The sequence below is a fragment of the Syngnathoides biaculeatus genome, chromosome 13, assembly GCF_019802595.1.
Source record: "Syngnathoides biaculeatus isolate LvHL_M chromosome 13, ASM1980259v1, whole genome shotgun sequence".
NCBI lineage: Eukaryota > Metazoa > Chordata > Actinopteri > Syngnathiformes > Syngnathidae > Syngnathoides > Syngnathoides biaculeatus.
Window position 1 is genome coordinate 7,782,147 of NC_084652.1, and position 21,642 is coordinate 7,803,788.

At 44.4% G+C, this 21,642-nt stretch overlaps 1 protein-coding gene and 1 long non-coding RNA gene across 9 annotated transcripts in view; one reads left to right on the plus strand and one right to left on the minus strand.

Annotated features, from left to right (window-relative positions):
* Window positions 1-16,492, minus strand: part of LOC133510526 (uncharacterized) — a 36,412-nt gene extending 19,920 nt beyond the window's left edge. Inside the window, exons 1-2 of the long non-coding RNA XR_009797630.1 lie at window positions 15,531-16,492; window positions 5,927-6,019 (exon numbers count right to left, since the gene is read on the minus strand). This is a non-coding gene — a long non-coding RNA (uncharacterized LOC133510526). The remainder of the gene's footprint in view (window positions 1-5,926; window positions 6,020-15,530) is intronic.
* The window catches only part of LOC133510523 (receptor-type tyrosine-protein phosphatase mu-like), a 211,748-nt gene that overhangs the window by 173,309 nt on the left and 16,797 nt on the right, over window positions 1-21,642 (plus strand). For all 8 annotated transcript variants that reach the window (XM_061838533.1, XM_061838535.1, XM_061838534.1 and 5 more), the window contains 2 exons: window positions 8,788-8,824; window positions 18,417-18,514. In XM_061838533.1, the coding sequence (XP_061694517.1) occupies window positions 8,788-8,824; window positions 18,417-18,514 (135 nt within the window). The remainder of the gene's footprint in view (window positions 1-8,787; window positions 8,825-18,416; window positions 18,515-21,642) is intronic.

Here is a 21,642-nt window from a genome sequence, read left to right on the forward strand (position 1 = left end):
TTGGAAAAAGATCTTGATACTAAATACGAGAAGGAAGGACCTCCAGCAAGGCTTCGACGCCAACTCGAGAATCGCTGTGGTACAGCATCTTGTGCCTCGTTTTGAAACACCTCACGATACAACGAGGTGCCACCAAATCTCTGGTGTCAAGGAAGTATGTTGAAACGATGCGTCTCGACTCGGAGACTAGCTTTGTGTGTTTTGGAGGAGCGAAGGTTAGCCTGGGTTGTTAGTGGACCTCACGGAGAGTCTTCGCAGGATGTGCACAGAAACGTTTAACTTGATATTTTGCTGCAGTCGCATAACCTCGCCTATTCGATTCTGAGATGCCGCGATTATGATTTATTATTTTAAATTTATCGACTTCTTGATTTAAAATATTATTAATTAAGAAATAAGTTTACATGCGTGCTCGTTTTGACTAAAGGGACATTTTGTATATCCATCCATCCATTTTCTTTGCCGCTTATCCTCACAATGGTCGTGGGGAGTGCTGGGGCCTATCCCGGCTGTCAACGGGGAGGAGGCGGGGCACACCCTGAACTGGTTGGCAGCCAATCGCAAGGCACATAGAGACATCCACACCTAGAGGCAATTTAGAGTGTCCAATTAATGTTGCATGTTTTTGGGATGTGGGAGGAAACCGGAGTGCCCGGAGGGAAGCCACGTAGACACGGGGAGATCTGTGAGGCCAACGCTTTCCAGCTGTACCACCGTGCCGCCGTGCTATGACATTGAACGTCTAAATGCGTTGCTGCAGCATTTGTTCAAATATCAGTTTGCTTTAATAGGTTCTCTCCATTCCCTCCCAAGTGTTAGTGTTAGCATTAAGCTAGCAGGCTAAATGCTATGTTACATCCATCTATCCATTTTATTTTGCCGCTTATCCTCACAAGGGTCGCGGGGAGTGCTGGAGCCTATCACAGCTGTCAACGGGCAGGAGGCGGGGTAGACCCTGAACTGGTTGCCAGCCAATCGCAGGGCACATCGAGACAAACACCCGCACTCATAATCACACCTAGGGGCAATTTAGAGTGTCCAATTAATGTTGCACGTTTTTGGAATGTGGGAGGAAACCGGAGTGCCCGGAGAAAACCCACGCAGGCACGGGCAGAACATGCAAACGCCACACAGGCGGGTCCAGGATTGAACCTGGGACCTCAGAACTGTGAGGCCAACACTTTACCAGCTGATCCACCGTGCCACCCATTTTGTATATTTAAGTGCTTATTTTCCTATGATTTGCATGAATTCTGTTGTAGTCAATCCAAGTTAATGCTTAGAGGAGATGAAAAACATAACATTTAAAACCTTATTTGAAGAAAAAAGTGCAAAACTAAAAAAAAAAAAAAAATGAAATGTCAAGCGGGGGGGGTATTATAAATAAAACAACAGACTTGAAATAGATAAATACCAAGATAATATTTTAAGGTCAGCTCAGCCTTGCCTGAAACACAAAATATTAATTTTTGCAAGACCTCAAAAGAAATTTCTCTTGGGAAATTGTGAAAATGGAAAAAATCCATATAACAGTCGAACGGTGACCATCTTTAAAGAATTCTGTAGTCCACTGGATCGGCATGTCTGTAACTTTATGTTTTGGGGGGAAAAAAACTGTCATTTTTTTCTTTTTTCCATGTCCTGTGAAGAATTTAAAAGCAAGGCTATGATAATTCACGTATCAGAGGGTTAAGAATTCTGAAAAGAATTTAAACGCGTGTCTTAAAGTTGCGTGTCACTTTGGCGGGACCTCTGGCGTCCCACTTTTCCCACCTCGCCGTAAGTTCTCGTCGCACACTTAATGATGACGATCCTCGGGTGTCGCGTCGCGGCCACCGGGCCTCCTCGTCGGAGGTCATCCTTCCACCGCGATTCAAGCGAGGGATGTTATCTTTGTTGTTTTAATTTTCTCGCCAGACCTTCACAAATCTCCAATTTCTCCGGCACGAGAAAGAAGGCTGCTCTTTGGGGTTTTTTTTTTTTTTTTATGCTCTTGTTGCGAAGCGGAAAAACTTCAACATTTCTGAGACCTTCACACTCGCGGCAAGGTGAGCTTCCTTTTCTGAGGGCTGCCATTGTTACGTGCACAAAGCCAGCGGGGAGAGATTTTTATTTGTATGTAATTTTTCATTTTTGTTTGTGTTTTTATATGTAATTTTTGCATGATTTTTTTTTTTTTTTTTTATTCTCTATTCCAAACCCATCCAGGGGTCCAACTCTCCACCTTTTCGAGTTTTTCTTTACCGATGGCGGGCAGAGCATAGAAAAGATAATAATTCATTTTAATTCCTCAATTTTCTTCCACTTATCCGTGGATACAGTATTTAATTTGTTTTTTTATACGGGTCACTTCTGAACCTTCCCCTGACTTTGGGCCAGACGGGATCGCTTCACTTCCTGCTCAGTCATGGTGTGAATGTGAGCAGGTCACTGATGACCGGTCGGTTTGTGTCGGCATGATGCCCAAAATCGAATGCGCTAGGCTGCAGCTCTGAACAGGATATAAGGGGTGTTAAAAAAATCGATGGCTGGGTATTATTTATACAATTTATTTTATTGTATGCAAAGCATTGGCCTCACAGTTCTGAGGTCCCGGGTTCAATCCCGGACCCGCCTGTATGGAGTTTGCATGTTCTCCCCGTGCGTGCGTGGGTTTTCTCCGGGCACTCCGGTTTCCTCCCACATCCCAAAAACATGCAACATTAATTAAGACACTCTAAATTGCCCATAGGTGTGATTGTGAGTGCGGCTGTTTGTCTCTATGTGCCCTGCGATTGGCTGGTGACCAGTTCAGGGTGTCCCCCGCCCGCCTCCTGCCTGTTGACAGCTGGGATAGGCTCCAGCACTCCCCGCGACCCTCGTGAGGATAAGCGACTAAGAAATGCACAGTTTCAACAATCAGTAATTTCATAATCTGCAATTGCCTGGTAACCAGTTTAGGGTGTGCACTTTCTCTCACCCAAAGTCAGCTGGAAGAGGCACCAGCACACCCGAAATACTCATACGAACAAGCAGTTTGGATAACGGGTAGGCTGGATGAATGATTTCGTAATTCTTTTTTTCAGATATTATTTCATTTGCTTTATTTCATCAGATTTTTGCAAAAAAAAATTCATCCAGCCTTAAAAATGAACGATGTATTTATTTCGATATTTTGTCACTATTCCTGCATTCATTTGTGTGTGTATATACTTGCAGATTTTTTTTTCCTGTAAAATAATTTTTTCTGAATTTCTTATTGTTTGGGCGTGAAGAACTACGTTGAATTTTTATCCATCCATCCATTTTCTTTGCCGCTTATCCTCACGAGGGCCGCGGGGAATGCTGGAGCCTATGCCAACTGTCAACGGGCAGGAGGCTGGAGACACCCTGAACTGGTCGCCAGCCAATCGCAGGGCACATCGAGACAAACGACCAATCGCATTCACAATCCCACCTAGGGGCAATTTAGAGTGTCCAATTAATGTTGAGTGTTTTTTTTTGGGGATGTGGGAGGAAACCGGAGTGCCTGGAGAAAACCCACGCAAGGCACGGGGAGAACATGTGAACTCCATACAGGGAGGGCTAGAATCGAACCCGGGAACTCAGAACTGTGAGGCCAACGCTTTCCAGCCGCACCTAAAAACTACATTGGATTTTTTTTATCATTTTTTTCTCATTTTTTTCAGATGTCTTGTTGAATTCATTTTATTCTTATTTATATTTTTCATGTGTCCTTCATAAGAGTTTGCATCCCACACGATGTTATCCCCCCCCCCACGCCTTTTACGCCACGCCGCAGTCGTTAAAAAGGCACGCGAAACGCGTTACAAAGCGGCCTCGCTGGCTTTTATGACCCGATTCGCCACAAACGCCGCCGCGAGGAAGACGAGCGGCTAATAGCCTGGCGATGTACCTGCCCGACGCGCTCATTTGTAATCTCTTGTTCCGCCCTCCCCGCATCAATTCATAATGCGAGGTGCGCCTTCAATTATTTACCTTTGGCCGCTATTGGTTTTATGGGCTATTATGCTGCAGCGCACAAAGCCGACCGAGGCCCACTTAAAGTCAAGAACGCGCGCGTATTCGAGAGAGTGCAGACAGACGGCAAATGTTGTTGGTTTTTTTTTTTTTTTTTTTTTTTTTTTTTGCTAGCGTCTAACTCATCAGAACGTGCCGATAAAAGCCCGCACAGGCAACATCCCCACTGTTTTTGTTATTGCACAGAAGCCGCCAGATGATAATGATGATGGTCTTCACGAGGGCTCGGCAGTAAGCGAGTCAATGTACCCCAAACATGTCGAGTCATTAGGCTACGAAAGCGCGCCCTCGCCCTGATTGCATATTAGCGCGCGGATGCAAAAGCACTCACGATAAACCAACTGCGTTGGCCATCATTATATTATGGCGGATCAAGAAAAGAAGATCGGAATTAGCGTTAGCGAAGCCGACGGTGCAACATTTTGCAGGAGAGTTACGGTTGTTGTATTTTTAACTTCTTCAGTTTGGGGGGGATTTACGGTGATCTTGTTTTATCCATCCATCCATCCATTGTCTTTGCCGCTTATCCTCACGAGGGTCGCGGGGAGTCCCGGAGCGTATCCCAGCTGTCAACGGGCAGGAGGCGGAGCACCCCCTGAGCTGGTTGCGAGCCAATCACAGGGCACGAATAAGCAAACAATAATTTGCAGTCACATTAACACCTACAGTCAGTTTAGTCTTCAATTAACCTACCACACTTTGGAAAATGGGCTACCTGGAGAAAATCCACGCAGGTCCAGGGAGAACATGCATACTCCACACAGGTGGAGCTGGGGTTCGAACCATGGAAAAGTATATTCATCCATCCATCTATCTCTAATCTCTGTCAGAATATTAATTGGTGTTAATGAAGTATGTTGAAACGACATACTTCGACTCGGAGACCAGCTTTGCGTGTTGGGGAGGAGCTACGTTTAGCCTGGGTTGAGAGTGGACCTCACGGAGAGTCTTCGCACGATGTGCACATAAACGTTTAACTTGATATTTTGCTGAGGTCGCATAACCTCGCCAATTCGATTCTGAGACAGCTAAAATTTTAAATTTTAAATTTATCGATTTCTTGATTTAAAATGTTATTGATTAAGGAATACGTTTACATGCATGCTCACTTTGACTAAAGGGACATTTTGTACATCCATCCATCCATTTTCTTAGCCGCTTATCCTCACAAGGGTCGCGGAGAGTGCTGGAGCCTATCCCAGCTGTCAACCGGCAGGAGGTGGGGGACACCCTCAACTGGTTCCCAGCCAATCGCAAGGCACATGGAGACAGACAACAGCCGCACTCAGAATCACACCTACGGGCAATTTAGAGTGTCCAATTAATGCTCCATGTTTTTGGGATGTGGAAGGAAACCGGGTCTTGTTTTAAGTAGTGGAATATTTGCTCATATTTCAGCCAGTGCAACTTTTATGGGGTTTACAGTAGTCTTGTTTTAACTAGTGTCATTTTTAATGGGATTTATGGAATCCGTATTTTATGTTTTTCAGCTTTGCAGGGGATTTATGTTCATCTTATTTTAAGTAGTGCAATTCTTAGGGGATTTACACTCGTCTTTTAACCTGTGTCAATTGTGAGGGATTAGCAGGGGTCTTATTTTATATCTAACCAGTCCAACTTTGTGGCGTTATAATGAGAAATCTGACCGTCTCAACTGTCAGGGGTAAAAGACTAATTAGAATAGCTTGGAAAAGGATATTTTGGGCATTTTCATCGCTAATTATACCTCACATCAAAGATGATAAAATTGGAAAAACATATAAACTGTGATGGAGGGGGATCTTTTCATTTGTGCAAATTTTGTGAGCTTTAAATTCGTCTATTAACCCGTGATCAATTTTGAGATCTCTTTTTAACTTGCAACTTTTATGCTGATTCTAATTTAGAGAATCATGGTCTTTCTTACCTTTGCATGTACAGAGTTTCGAGCAGGGGTGCTGAGTGGTGGTGAGTGAGGGATGACTGGTTGTTACTACCAATGGCACAATTCACATACGTACTGCAAAATATGAAAAGAAGAAGCCACTGGTTTCTTTCAGGCAGCACACGGAACTCCGCCACACTCTCTTTTTCCTAGTTTACCTTACACACACCCCCTCCCCCACTCTTAAAGACGTACACTCATAATTTCAAATCTTACAGTACATACACCCCATCAATGTGTTTTATCATGACAGCGTCCACCACCGCTGCTTGAGTTAGCGACAGTCTGGGCAACGTAGAGCAAATACGAGCTAGACATGCTGCTTATGTTTACTTTTGATATTTATGGAGAACGTTAAAAAGTGAGTTGAAAGTTGAAACGGGTTGTTTTAGGATGCAATGACTGTCCGAGTATGTGAATAATCGAAGAAAAAGTGGTTAAACTAGACAAGATTTTCTCTTTTCCGAGTGGGAAAGGTCTGGTCTGAAGCCAAAGTTGAAAGTGCAGGATGAGATGGTGTGTCATTTTCAAATTCCACCTTGGCACAGCCTGATCCAGAATAAAAACATCGACAAGACGGACAGTGCCCAAAAAGCTAATTCTGTATTTTAAATATAGAAGGCAACATAACATTAACCGTAAATGTTGGTAGCTTGCAAGAGGTTGGCTGCTTGAAAAGTAGATCCTGGGGTAAAAAAAAAGTCTGGGGCACCCCTGGTTAAGGTTAGAGAGAGTATAGAGAGTATCGAGTTTATGGTAGTTTTCTATTAATCTGGCAAATTTAATGGTTATTTAATGTTTATTTTAAATAGTGCATTATTGGAAACCGATAAAAGTCCCTTCTCCTTCATAAGCAGGCTTTTTTTTTTTTTTTTTTTTGCTAGCACAACTATTAGGGAGTTTATCCAGTCTTGTTTCAACCATTGCAATTTTTATGGGATTTACGGTTGATGTGCATAACGTCTGCAGCTTTTGGCTATTTACAGTAGTCTTATTTCATCCATCCACTCAAGCGTATATTTGTAAAAAAAAAAAAAAAAGATGGGTTGGGGAGTGCATATTACAGTTGTGGCTTTGAAGCTCCCATTAGCAGCCGTGTGCTAATTCAGTCAGAGAACGCAAATCGAGGCCTGCGGGCGAACGTTACTTTCTGCTGAACGTTTCAGACAGGCCGCGCAGATAAGTGGCGAGAATGCGCGGCGATCACAAAAACAACATGTAAGTGATCACAGCAGCGAGGGGGGGCGGGGGGAGACAACCGCCAAGCATGTTTTATTCCCTTTTAGCGCGTGATTTATTCCGCTGTTGACTTTCTTTTTCTCCGGCGTCCATTTTCCTCACCTGACACGCATCTAATGCGGCGACGCCGCCTGACGGGACGTCACATGAAAGCGCAAACAAGATAAAGGAGTCATTAAAAATGGAGGACAAAAGACCGGGAAGGATCCTTTTTGCGTCCGCTCGCGTTCGTCAGCGGTCCGGCTCCGGTGAATAAGGGAGGAAGGTGACGACGATGATGATGATGATGATGGGGGGAAGGAAGACTTTAAGTCCTCCTGATGTTTTGTTTTCCGCCTGCCGTCTCCGGGGACAAAACAAGGAATTTGGGCAAGCGCAACTCGAAGGGATTAGCGTAATCCCGCAGACTGGAAGCCCGTTGTGAAGACTGGTCCCGTTGGTCGTATCGCGGGGGATTATCGACACTTTGGCGCTTCGCTCCTGAGGTGTGCGTACGTGTGTGTATGTATCACACGTTTATGATTGGTGTGTAGGTGGCCACGTCCACACCTCTTCTTCTTCTTCTTTTTCTTTCAGTTTGTCCCATTTTTGGTCACCACAGCGTGTCATCTTTTTCCATCTAAGCCTATCTCGTGCATCTTCCTCTCTAACCCCAACTGTCCTCATGTCCTCCCTCACAACATCCAAGCGAGAACCTCACCATCTTCATCTCTGCTACCTCCAGTTCTGCTTCCTGTCGTCTCTTCGGTGCCACCGTCTCTAATCCGTACATCATGGCCGGCCTCACCACTGTTTTATAAACTTTGCCCTTCATCCGAGCAGAGACTCTTCTGTCACATAACACACCAGACACCTTTCGCCAGCTGTTCCAACCTGCTTGGACCCGTTTCTTCACTTCCTGACCACACTCTCCATTGCTCTGTGTTGTTGACCCCAAGTATTTGAAGTCCTCCACCCTCGCCATCTCTTCTCCCTGTAGCTTCATTCCTCCTCCTCCGCCCTTCACATTCGTTCTGTTTTACTTCGGCTAATCTTCATTCCTCTCCTTTCCAGTTTACCCTCACCTGTCAGCCTATCCATTACTACCACAAACAGGATGGGGCTCAGCGCGGATCCCTGATGCAGTCCCACCTCCACCTTATATTCTTCTGACACACCTACACCTACCTCAACACCAGGGCTCAACAACCTTTTTGAGGCCGAGGGCTACTTCGTGAGCACCGATCGTATGAAGGGCCACGTGACTTGTTTGCGGCAAACTTCAGACTCAGTTCATTACACAAAATATTTTCGTTTTAATTTATTGTAGTAAATGACATTACAGGTATGTACAAATTTTAATTTACGTAAGCAAGTCAGATTCAGAATTTCAAGCACAAATGATAGTAACAATTTGTGGGCTATGGCATTTTTAGAACATACCTCACGGGCGCGTTATATGGTCCTCGCAGGCTACCATTTGCCCGCGGGCACCGCGTTGGTGACCCCTGCTCCACACTAATGCACATCATGCAAAAAAATGCTCAACGGGGACATTTTGCTTTGATCTTTTGCTGTCACTCAAACAAAATGTTTATATATGTTTTTTTCCTTTCTCTTCGTAGGGTTACCACAGGCCAAATCACTACATCGCCACGCAAGGTAAGCGCGCGTTTGATTCAGGCCTGACTTGTGTGCTGCTTGCATGTTTTTAACATCAAAAGTGAATAAATTAAGGCCCGCTAGATTTCTGCCTAAACGGGTTGTTATAGAAGTAAACAGGAAGTGAAGTTAATGGAGGTAAAAGGAAAACAGTAGACTGTTTTCGACCACGTGACTACATCCGGGGCACCTGGCCATGTTGGATGGGTTCACTCTACTGACGCTTACGCACCATTCATAGAGCTTATGGCTTTTGCTTGCAGACCGGAGTTACACAAATGTTCGTACGATTGTTAAAAGTGACGCAGAATGGCTAAAAAGACTTTGGAAAGTTATCGGGGCTCGTTAGATGTTGTTTCAAGAGACCGTTACGACAAGAAGTGCGCTTTGATCGACAATATCGACCCACGTGCCTTGGAGACACACAAATGGAGCACACAAATGTGGGCGTCGGTCACCTATCCAGACATCGTCCACTATCTCCTCTTCTCGACAAGCGCTTATAACAACTGGACCAACTAAAGAATTACAAAGGTCTGGAGGCCTACAACCAATCCATCAATGGCTGGGTTCGTCACGCGCCGGTATCCATTGTAAGCAACCAATGCCATTTAAATATGTACCGTGTCAGTGTTGTGTCAAATTACGTTGATTATACCAACGAAAGAGGTGTAGATTATTATTTTCATTTTTGTTACCGAGACAGGGAGCGAAAGAGAGAGGTTCGATCGGGACGAGTCCCAAGTGGAGTCTGCACCTTTTTCTCCACTTCCACGGCTACATTTTTCTCTCAACTCACAAAACAGCCAGCGGCGCGGTAACTCGCTTTTGCAAACTGATTATAATAAAACTGAAAATACAGATTTTGGAGACATGCATTGCATTCACACACGAGTATTATGTAGGCCCTTGGCCCTAAAGAATACTTCTCCTTCACAAAACTTAGTTACAGCTAAGTAGGTGTGAAATTCTAAAAGGTATCCAATACTTACCAAGAACAAAATGCTCTGAGCAAACTCGGACGTGAGGGAATGATTTTGCCGCTAAATCGGCTCTGCTAAAACGAGACAGCCACAGTCGTTGCCGTTTGGTCGCTAACTGCTCCGTTTTCTCGCACTGGTTCTTGATCGCAGCTGGCAGTCGAAAGAAAGACGCTTTACGACGGCCATTTTCGTTTCAGCTACCAATAACATAGCAGTGCGCCCCCTTTCGTACGCCTTTCTGAAATGATTCCTGCTCAGTTACGGTTTGTTTACTTGAATTCACCAAACCAAGATGGCGCCCGCATTCTAAATCGGAAGGGGTGTGACGTCAGTCGAAAACCACATGGCAAAGGGCAGTTTTGGTTCAGGCCCGACGAGTTTGCGGCCCCAATGGCCACGCCTTAAGGTTGTAACAAAAAAGTGAACTATTACACTTCATTTGAATCATTTCCTTGTGGTTGTTCTAAACCTGTGATGTTTGATGTTTTCCATCGGAGGGTACGTGAAATGCTGTTGCATGCGTCGTCACGTTCGTCGGTCTCTCTTCCATCTGTGCGGCAGCAGCTATTAATCGGTCCGTGGCATTAAAAATAAACAAATGGATGATCTGACATGCGCGGACACATTTTGTCACTGTGTTTCTCCCGCCCGGCGGACTTACGAGGCGACAACCACTTAGCATCGGCCTGTAGGTTAACAAGTGACTGATGCGCAATGGTTACCAATTTTGCATCTGACGTAGCCCACGAAGGCTGGAGATTGAGTACCTTACTTCCATGGTAAAAAAAAAATATTAAGTTTTTTTAAAAAAAGAGGAAAACAGTAGGCTGTTTTTTTTGTTGTTGTTGTTGTTGGTCTTTAGCGAAGAGGAGGCCTTAATGCATTCGCAAGCTGCTCGGGGGGAACTGGGAGTTGCATAATTAGCTGTTCATTAGCGCGGCGCCGCTACTCCTCAGCGTCTCAATTAAAGCCGAGGCTCTGTTTGTTCACCAGACGCGCCCGCAACGGCGCTGACCGCCCAGCCAAACGCGCGCACGTGACGCCGCCGCAGCCTCCCCGAGATCAATTTGTCTTATTTTGGATCGTTGAGAGGAGGAATCGAACGTGGGGCACGTTGAGCTTAAAGAATAACACGACATTTAGCAGACTAGTTTGTTGCCTGAGAGGACGCTTTAAATTTTGAAATAAAGGAAACAAAGTGTCAGTAAACACTGCCACGGGCGCGCTTGTTTAACGCCTGACTAGTTTCCCGCTTAAATTGACCAGAAGGAAATTGAAATTGAAGGTAACAATTTTTTGTGGGTACATTTTGCGCTTTTAACTTATTTAAAACTGATGTTTTGGAAATGTGGCCACATTTTGAGTTAGAAGAATGAAAATAAAATGGCAGAAGGCACTTGTAATTCAGGCTCAACTAGCTTTTTCCCTAAACGAAGTATCTATGGATTAAAACACAAAGACAGAAATCGCACGGTGGCACAGGGCCGAAATTTGAAACTCAACCCGGCGAATTTGGCACCTAAACGACACGGCATAAAAGTTAGAACAGAAGACAGACGGGAAGCGAAAGAAGTTTAGTCTGAGAACATTTTAAGAGGGAACATTTTGAGCTTCAAGGATAATAAAAGGAACATGACGGAGGGCACTTTTAATTCAAGACGGACTCGTATTCTGCCTCCCGGGCCACAGTCGAAATCGAAAGGGAAACCAGAACTGAGGGAAGTTTAGTGCAGAACCGTGGAAAGAATACAAATAATACAACACTTTTAATCAAAGCCAAACCAGTTTTTTGCATTAACGAGCTGCTGTAGAAAATCGGAACACAAATGAGACGGGATGCGAGTTGAAGTGAGAACATTTTTGAATTTCAAGAATAAAAAGAAAATGGCAGTTGACCTGGTATAAAAATAAAACCAAAACATAAAGGTGAACAGTTGGTAATATGGAGGGTGAAGTTTGATGGGCAAAATTTCAAAATTAAATTTAGAAAATATGAAAAGGCACTTTTAATCCGATATAGAGCCCGTAGACGTGGCGTCACAATTTTCACGGCGCCATATTGCCGGTCAAAAAAAGCTGCTTGACGTTGAACCGGAGGAGAATATTTACAATACCCGAGAGTTGTTGTGCTGTTGGTTGTCACAACAGACGAAACAGATATTAAAAAAACAATATTCTATGGGATACTAGCTGAAAAGACCAGAAAATATCGCTGGATTTCAGCAATTAAACATGATGGATGGTGCCCAACCAAAATACACACAACTGTGTAGCAATCACTTCATTTCAGGTAGGAATTATTCTTCTCAATCTCAAATTACGAAGAAGTATTTATAATGCCAAGTATTAAAAAAAAAAAAAATTCGCAGAGGTTTACGGAGGTTAAGTGTGGCTGCAATCGCTTCGCTTCCGTGTACGTTCCGTGGGGACAAATTCATAATTCTTTTTTTTTTCTCAATCATCGTTAAAGAATGCGAGTTTGTGTAAAACCAGGGCTCATTTATTTGAATATTGGTATTTGTATTGAATACTATCTGAAAAGAGCGATCGAGATCCAGCAACGAAGTATTTGTATGCGTCCAGACTTTTCTACTCGACGACTTACTCACCAGATACATGTGTAAATCCATTTTTCCAAGACAAGCGGAAACGAAAAAATCGACCTCGGCATTAAATACGGGTCCTCTATGCCGAGTTTATCTAATTTTTCTACACAGCTTTGTTTATTTTCACCTTCTAAATGTCTAACGGTATCGGACAGGACTCTGGGCGTCGCGCTGTAAGATATTTTCGTGTCGTCTCCAATCGACTTAGCATTGAACAATGCTTTGCTAGACGGGCAGTATCGTGACGTGAACAAAGGTCATGATTTGATTTTATGGCTCTATTTATGCAACCTACTTCTGCATTTGGCAAAACGGGGAAAAACGAAGTCTAGCGTTACACAGCACCCATGGGAACCTTCAACATCTACATTTTTTTTTTAAGGTACTCACCACACAGATACCAAAGATGGTAATAACTGATGCTTAGGTCTTGTTTGCGTTGACTTCTATCACTTCTTCCATGATGAAAATTAAATTTCAGCAAGTTGGGATTCAAACGGTCACAATATCAATCCTAGTCCTGCTCATCAGTGTAGCATACGCAGGAAGTCAGCTATCCCGTGGCTTTGTTGGTCATGTGACATTCTGCATATTGCGGATTCACACCTGGTTGCCTCCCCCTCCACAACCCGTTTGGTAAAAAAAAAAATCTGTATTCTCCGGGAGAAAGAGAGCGACCTCCATCTATGAATTATTCGGCTGATGACGCGGAAACAAAGCGGGGCCACACAGCCGCTCGGCTAAAGCGGGGAAAAGCGCCGGCGAAGCTCAAAGCCGAATATGGCCGACAGCGGCGCTCATTAGCTTTTGGAGCTACCGACGAAGTCCCTCTGCGGCGTCAAGGTGACGACGACAGGTGCAGCAGCTGTCACTCCATTAAAAGTCCTCATCGCCCGAGCTCGCCCGCTCATTACCTATTTTGATGTATCCGCGGCGCAGCTCATTTACTCGCTGCATTAAAAGTCTCACCTCGATTCGCTTTTACGAGGCGCTGATCAATTCGGTCGGCCCGCCGCCAACCTTTTTTTTCCCGCAACAGTTACCAGCTACTGCCAGGGACAAGAGGGTGTCCAATCCCAAAATGTATTTTGGCTTGGAAATATAGGGAAAAAAAATAGATAAAATCAACAAATATTTGTAATTTACAGTAAAGCAGTAATTCTCGAAATGTGGCTCCCTCTATTGTTATAAGAATCACTTTGACAAATATAGTTCAGTTGTATTTAACTTTTTAGTGTTTTTTCTGCACTATAAGGCGGACCTCATTATAAGGCGCACCCCCGATGAACGGCCCATTTCAAAACTTTTTTTCTTATATAAAGCGCACCGGATTATAAGGCGCATAGAATAGACGTTACAGTAGAGGCTGGGGGTTACGTTATGAATCCATTAGATGGAGCTGCACTAAAGGTTCGATATTGATCCATATATAAGGCGTACCGGATTATAAGGCGCACCGTCGGCTTTTGAGAAAATGAAAGGCTTTTAGGTGCGCCTTATCGTGTGGAAAATACGGTGTATGTGTGGAGTTTGCTTTTCTCCCCGTGCCTGGGCGGGTTTTCTCCGGGCTCTCCGGTTTCCTCCCACTTCCCAAAAATACGCAACATTAATCGGACGCTCTAAATTGCCCATAGGTGTGATTGTGAGTGCAACTGTTTGTCTCCATGTGCCCTGCGATTGGCCGGCAATTAGTTCAAGGTGTACCCCGCCTCATGCCCGTTGACAGCTGGGATAGGCTACAGCAATCCCCGCCACCCTTGTGAGGATAAGCGGCAAAGAAAATAGATGGATGGATGGATATATAGATAGCGTTTGTAACATATGGCATGTTTTGGGGGGGATTTGGGAAGAAAACAGATTTCCAGGAGAGAATATAGGCATGTATGGGGAGAACATGCCAACTCCACACAGTATAATTAAAAAAAAATTATCTTTTCACAAATGTACTTATTAAATGTACTGAAATGTGGTTTTGTTTTTCTAAGCACAAAGCTACTTTTGTGTGAATGGCAGCTGGTGGATGTAAAGATTTATTGTATCTCCAGCCGTCTTTGATAGATCAGCAAAAGTACATTTGTAGTTGAATAATATTTTTATCTGGTAATTAAGTGACATTTGATTATTTTCTAGCTGCACACTTGATCAATCGCTCACTTTCAGGATACCTGACGTTGTATTTGTTCCACAAAGCTGTTAAGGTAGCGAAGTAGTCAGGCCCGAATTAAAAGTGCCACCTGCCGTTTTCGTTTGCTTCCACTTCAAGCTTTCAACTTTCACTTTGGTAACATTTTAGCGATCGGGCTGTGTCAACGGTGCGGGGGCGGACCCAAACGCAGGACTTCGAGGCAGAGGCATAATGATCAACGTGGTTTATTCCGGAAAGGGGGTCACACACGGTGTAGCAGTCCGACAAGGCAGAAATACAGAAATGCTAGGCTACCGGGATCCAAAACACATTCAGGAAGGGTTCGATGGCTCTGAAGCAAACTATCTCAACAGAACAGGATCAAACAAAAGGGCACAGAATCGCTATGACTAGGGTTACTCTAACTTACTCGTAGAAGCGTAGAGTCCTACAGGCAGTGAATGCAACTCACTAACGTAAGGCAACAAACTGGCAAATGCCAGTGACAGAAACTTAAATGCCTGTCTAATTACAGTCCAAATGTGGAACAGCTGTGACCGGTGACAGGTGTCACCGCCCAGAGCAGTGGCCTGGCCACGCCCCTCTTGGCAGTGGCCAAGCCTTGCTCATGACAGGCTGTCCATAGGAACAAAAATCTGAAAATACCGGAGAAAGTGTTTGAAGAACTATAATGCCATGAAAAAGATGTTTTGGGGTTAAGTGCGCATTTGTCACTTATGTGAATGTAACATTGTGACAATTCTACAATCTGTCGGCCATTTTGTTAAACGCCGCCAGGCAAACGCAGATTGATCCGCGACCAGCCTACGCGGCCCCAGAGCTAACCGCAGCCGTCAAGTCTCCTTTGCCTCCGACGAAGAAACAACGGCAACCCCCGCGACGCCGCCGCCCACCCTCGCAGTTGAAAGCAACTCGTCTGCAAACTTTGCAGACAAAGGGGGGGGAGAAAAGAAAAAAAACACCGCTCTCACCTTGCCGCTCCCAGAGCGAGCGAGCGAGCGCTCAAACGCTTCCATTTTCTTCCGCTTCGATCTCCGAGAGTGCGAGGAAGCGGCCCCCTCGGCAAGGTTTTACCACCGAGGAGGAGTAAAATAGGCGCACGTGTCTCATTAGCGGCGCTAATGTGCTCGCGTACGACCGTGCCTGACTTTGTCGCTCAATCCGGAGAATGAGTCATCAAAAATGGGGGGGTTGGGGGGGCATCAGATTTCACCGCAATGCCGAGGCCCCGCACAAGAAAGAAAACTCAAAATTTTCACATTTTATCAGAGTATAGAGAGTGTTTAGAAGAGTAAAGTAGAACTTCATTGGAGTGTGTGGAAGATTAATGAGTCGAGGGAGGTTCATAAAGCTTTAAAATATATGCGTAAATAATACAAAAGGTACGTGGTCACTATTTCATGGTTTTCGCCTATTGCGGGGATACCTAACCCCCGTGGATTGCTGTGTTAGTAATTTTATGTCTCTTAATATTCAAATAGATTCGCAGTAGGTCTTCCTCTTCTGGTCCTGTGCGCAATAATAACAAGAAAGTCATCCGGGATGCAGCTTGGCAAGAAGACCCCCAGTGCATGTTGTGTTTTTTTTTTGTTGTTGTTGTTTTTTTTTTTAAATCATAATAATGCCAAGTGCTACCTACACACCAGCTGTCCTGCTTCTCTTTCGCCTAAACTTCTCCTTCCTCTCCCTTCCCACGGGAACGAGAAGTGTGGGAGGTGGTCGGGTGGGATGATGCCGGTTCTCCAAAGTTCTTTTTTTTTTGTTATAGTTTTTTTTTTTTTATGCGAAAAGACGCGCACGGGGGTATTTGTATAACTTTTATTTTTGTTTTTCTTAACAGAACAAAACAGAAGGTCATTTGGTCGTTTGTGTTTTTATAAATCAAACCGTTAAAATGTTGTTGTGCAAAGAACACGCTTGGCAGGAGTCACAAACCGAACCGACAGGAGCGACAGATTGGAGCGTTTCAAACAAGTGCAGCTGAACAAAGAGGTGTTTAAATGCCATGAAAAAAAACAGATCAAACACAATCAAGAACTGAAATGTCAAAATACGCCGAGCAACAATGTCGCCTTCATCGTTTCAGTCGCGAGGAAGTGTGAAATATTTGCTACGTGCGTTGAGTGGGGGAAGCGAGCACCACCTGTTGGACCAAAAAAAAATTTAAATAAAGTGGTACCTCAGTTTTCAAACAAAAATTTCAAGAATTTTTTGCTTTGGTTTTCGAACGAAAATCGGTAAAAAAAAAAAAAGGAAAGTGGTGCGTAAAACTGTCGACTTCAAGATGGATTTGATAGCCAAGCACGAATCTGGTGTGCGTGTTTCTGAGCTATCGAAGAAGTATGGCATGACGAAATCGACGCTCAGCGCCATCCTGAAACAGAAGGATGCACTCAAAGCAAGCGATGTTCCTAAAGAAGCAACCGTGTTGACCGAGCAGAGGCCACAGATCTTGGAGGAAGTCGAAAAGTTGCTTCTTATTTTCGTCAACGAGCAGCAGTTAGCTGGGGATGGTGTTGGCGAGGAAGGGAGGAGATGTCGTCTGATGAGGCTGAAGGCAGGAAGGATCTCTCTTAAAGCTATCTGCGCTAAATAGAACGACATCCATAATTTTGTAGAACTTCATCACCTGAATAAAGCAGAATTCCACTTCAGAAAAGTGCTTAAAAGATGGCAGAAACAAACATTAGATTGCTTCTTTGTGAAAAAGGGGCGAGTCACCCCTACCGAAGACATCTGAAACTGTTGTTTTGCGTTGCTTTTTTTCTTTTGTTCCATGAACCCTACCTCTAGCTGCATTTTTTTTTACGTTACGTACTTTCTGTGCAAATAAATAATTAGTTTTTTCCCCTCTTTATTGTTTGTTTATAGTTATTCTGCACTTTTGTTAATAAAAAAAATGTTTACAAGGCTGGGGGCCCAGTCGCTACAGATACGGCAATGGACTCACAGCCTAGCATATTCTACTAGGCTAAAGCATACATTTTAAGCAAAAAGATAGATATATTTTTAAATGATTTAATTACATAAAGTATTTAAACTATATATGCGTCCCTACTATGCAGTTTATTATCAGGATAAGCTTTAAAAAATCATTAAAAAAAAATAAATTTTTTTTTAGGCTTGGAACGCATTATTTCATTTTCCATTCATTGTAATGGGAAAACATGCTTCGGTTTTCGAACGTTTTGGTTTTCAACCAGCCTTATGGAACTGGATTGTGTTGGAGAACCAAGGCACCACTGTACATTAATTTGAAATCTTGACACTAAGGACATGTATTCATTTATGTTGGGATGCATGGAGGAAGGGAAAAGGGGCCTTCAATATTTTAAATTCATCAATATTATGATGCTTCTTCTTCTTACCCATTCAAAGCATGCAGCAACATTTATCACATCCATTTTTTTGCACCCCTACTAAAATAATCTGTCGCCATTCGTGTTGAATATGGTGTGTAATTATATATTGTCACACATTTTGCCTGTACTGTACATGTTTTTGACCCGATTCTTATTGCATGTAATTATAATGCATCCAATCAACAAGTAAGCCAATTTTCATTTTCATTTCAATAATCAACTTTGCAATTGCGCGTCTACCTAATTTGACTAATTTCTCCAGGTAATTGGTGTAGGTCGGAGACCTCTGTGTCGCCTTGATTTGCATGCGCTAATTAATTTGTAATAATTTCAAACACTCGTGCTTGATTAAACTAATATTCCTCACTCTAATTAACCCAAATAATTGGGAGTGAATAACTCATTAATCGACAATTTACAGCACGAATCTACGATATGGTGGAGAAATAATTAGGTTGCAGTTGTCATTTTCTTGAGTTTCTTCTCCGTCTGCAGGCCCGATGCAGGAGACGGTGTTGGACTTCTGGCGGATGGTGTGGCAGGAGAACACGGCGGCCATTGTCATGGTGACCAACTTGGTAGAAGTAGGCCGGGTGAGTAGCGCACCTGCTCGACTTCCCGGCCCCTTTCACGCCGTCCCTCCTGGGCTCCGACGCGAGGAGGAACGGTTGACGATTTTTAAACAGCGCGGCGCAACTTCTCTCCCGCAACCCGTAACGGGCCGCACTTGAATCGCCGAGCGGCGTTCGAGAGCGGCGCAGAGCTGTTAATTAAAGCGCCCCGGTGGCTGAAAGGTGCTGAGAAACAAGCGCACCTTTTCACATTTCTGCTGATTTTGCAGCGTAGCAGAGCTGCTCAATGATTCACATCGCCCACTCCCCCCCACCCCACCCCACCCACCACCCCCAGCTACTCTCCCGGTACCTCATTAGACCGCTTCCGAACCCGCCGAGCCCCGCCCCTCACCTTCTGCGCACCTGCTTAGTGGCGGCGGGCGGCGTCCTCTACACCCCGTGGGTGTCCCACGAGCAACCGCTATATGATCCCTGGCCAATGGCAGCTGCAGCTGCGCCGTCGGGCTAACTCGTAAAGTCGCCGGAGTGTAGCGCGGCGGGCCATCTGCTCGCTGCGCTGGCCTGATGAATTTTTGGGAAATCCTGCCGCACACACGCGCTACGGCACCTGGACCGTGTTGATGTATGCCGTACCCTGATTTTTATTGAAAGAAGCGAGCAAATTGCCTTCGATTCGCACACGTTGGCTATCGCCTTGCACATTACTAATAAAAACGGAACAGCTAGAAATAATCTAGTCGCGTCAGGGCGCCCAAATTATCCATGGAGTACAAAAATAATCCTCAACACGCTCTGTCATGTATGTAAATGGCACAATGACGCAATCACGGGTCCTGGTCATCAAAATACCTCCCAACTTGCACAATAGAAATCATCCCAATGATTGGAAATTAATAATCCGGTTACATTTGCACTTGCAATGTACAGTGAAGAAAATACGTATTTGAACACCCTGCTACATTGCACGTTCTCCAACTTAGAAATCATGGAGGGGTCTGAAATTTTCATCATTAGGTGCAAGTCCACTGTAAGAGAGATAATCTCAAAAGAAAAATCCAGAAATCACCATGTATGATTTTTTTTTTAACAATTTATTTGTGTGATGCAGCTGCAACTATTTATTTGAACACCTGAGAAAATCAATGTTAATATTTGGTTCAATAGCCTTTGTTTGCAATTACAGAGGACAAACGTTTCCTGCAGTTGTTCACCAGGTTTGCACACACTGCAGGAGGGATTTTGGCCCACTCCTCCAGATCTTCTCTAGATCAGACAGGTTTCCGTGCTGTCGCTGAGAAACATGGAGTTTCAGCTCCCTCCAAAGATTTTCTATTGGGTTTAGGTCTGGAGACTGGCGAGGCCACGCCAGAACCGTGATATGCTTCTTACGGAGCCACTCCTTGGTTTTCCTGGCAGTGTGCTTCGGGTCATTGTCATGTTGAAAGACCCAGCCACGACCCATCTTCAATGCTCTGACTGAGGGAATAAAGGTTGTTCCCCAAAATCTCACAATACATGGCCGCGGTCGTCCTCTCCTGAATACAGTGCAGTCATCCACTCCCATGTGCAGAAAAACACCCCCAAAGCATGATGCTACCACTCCCATGCTTCACAGTAGGGATGGTGTTCTTGGGATGGAACTCATCATTCATCTTCCTCCAAACACAGTGAGTGGAATTATTACTATAAAGTTCCATTTTGGTCTCATCTGACCACAAAATTTTCTCCCATGACACCTCTTCATCATCCAAATGGTCATTGGGAAACTTAAGACAGGCCTTGACATGTTCTTGGGAACCTTCCGTGCCATGCATGATTTCAAACCATGACGTCTTAGTGTATTACCAACAGTCACCTTGGAAACGGTGGTCCCAGCTCTTTTCAGGTCATTGACCAAGTCCTGTCGTGTAGTCCTGGGCTGGTTCCTCTCCTTACTAAGGATCATTGAGACCCCACGAGGTGATATCTTGCACGGGGCTCCACTCCGATTGACATAGACGGTCATGTTTAGCTTCTTCCATTTTCTAATGATTGCTCCAACAGTGGACCTTTTTTTGGCAATTTCTCTGTCGCCCTTTTCCAGCTGTGTGGAGTTGTACAATTTTGTCTCTGGTGTCTTTGGACAGCTCTTTGGTCTTGGCCATGTTACAAGTTTGAGTCTTACTGATCGTACGGGGTGGACAGGTGTCTTTATTCAGGATAATACATGGAGTGGAGGTGGACTTTTAAAGGCGGACCAACAGGTCTTTGAGGGTCACAATTCTACCTGGTAGACAGGTGTTCAAATACTTATTTGCAGCTGGGTCGCGCAAATAAATCATTAAAAAAAAAATCATACATTATTTCTGGAGTTTTCTTTTTAGATTATTTCTCTCACAGTGGACATGCACCTACGCTGAAAATTTTAGACCCCTCCATGATTTCTAACCGGGAGAACTTGCAATATAGCAGGGTGTTCAAATACTTATTGTCTTCACTGTAGATGCCCAGGCAAATGAGCACGCAATTATTTTAAGACCTTTTTACTGATCGATAACTGCCACTTTGCCCGATAGAAATAAACTTGACGATTAGAGATGTGCTTGTCAATAAATCCACGACATGCTTAGTCGCATGGAAATGTCCTTGCGGAGGCACGCGCACCCGCGTAATTCGTGCGACGCGGCTGGTCCTTGTCATTTATTCACGACAACCCGCCGCATTTCACAATAAAAGCAAACAAGACGACTGGAAATAATCCAGTCCGTGTAAAAGACGTAGCCCCACCTTAATGAGGCCAAATCGTGGCTGAGTGCAGCGGGTCATTCCGACATCTGATCATGTAATGGCCTCCGAATGGCTGGAAGTGGATGTCGTCTGGGGGATTACGCGGTGTGTGTGTGTGTGTGTGCGTGCACGTGTGTGTGCGCGTGCACATGCATGTGTGCGTCCGTGCTAGTTCTCAAATTCTCATTTCACTCCTAACCCTTTCACGGGCCCCTCGGAGGACCAGTGAATGTGCTTTTTCGTCATCCCTCCATCTTCCTCACTAGCAACAGTTTAATTGGAGAAAAGGAGGAGGAGGAGGAGGAAGAGGGCGGGTAATTCTGCACTCTTATTATGGCTAATACCAGTAATATTTCCACTGGAGTGTTTTAGATTCCTGT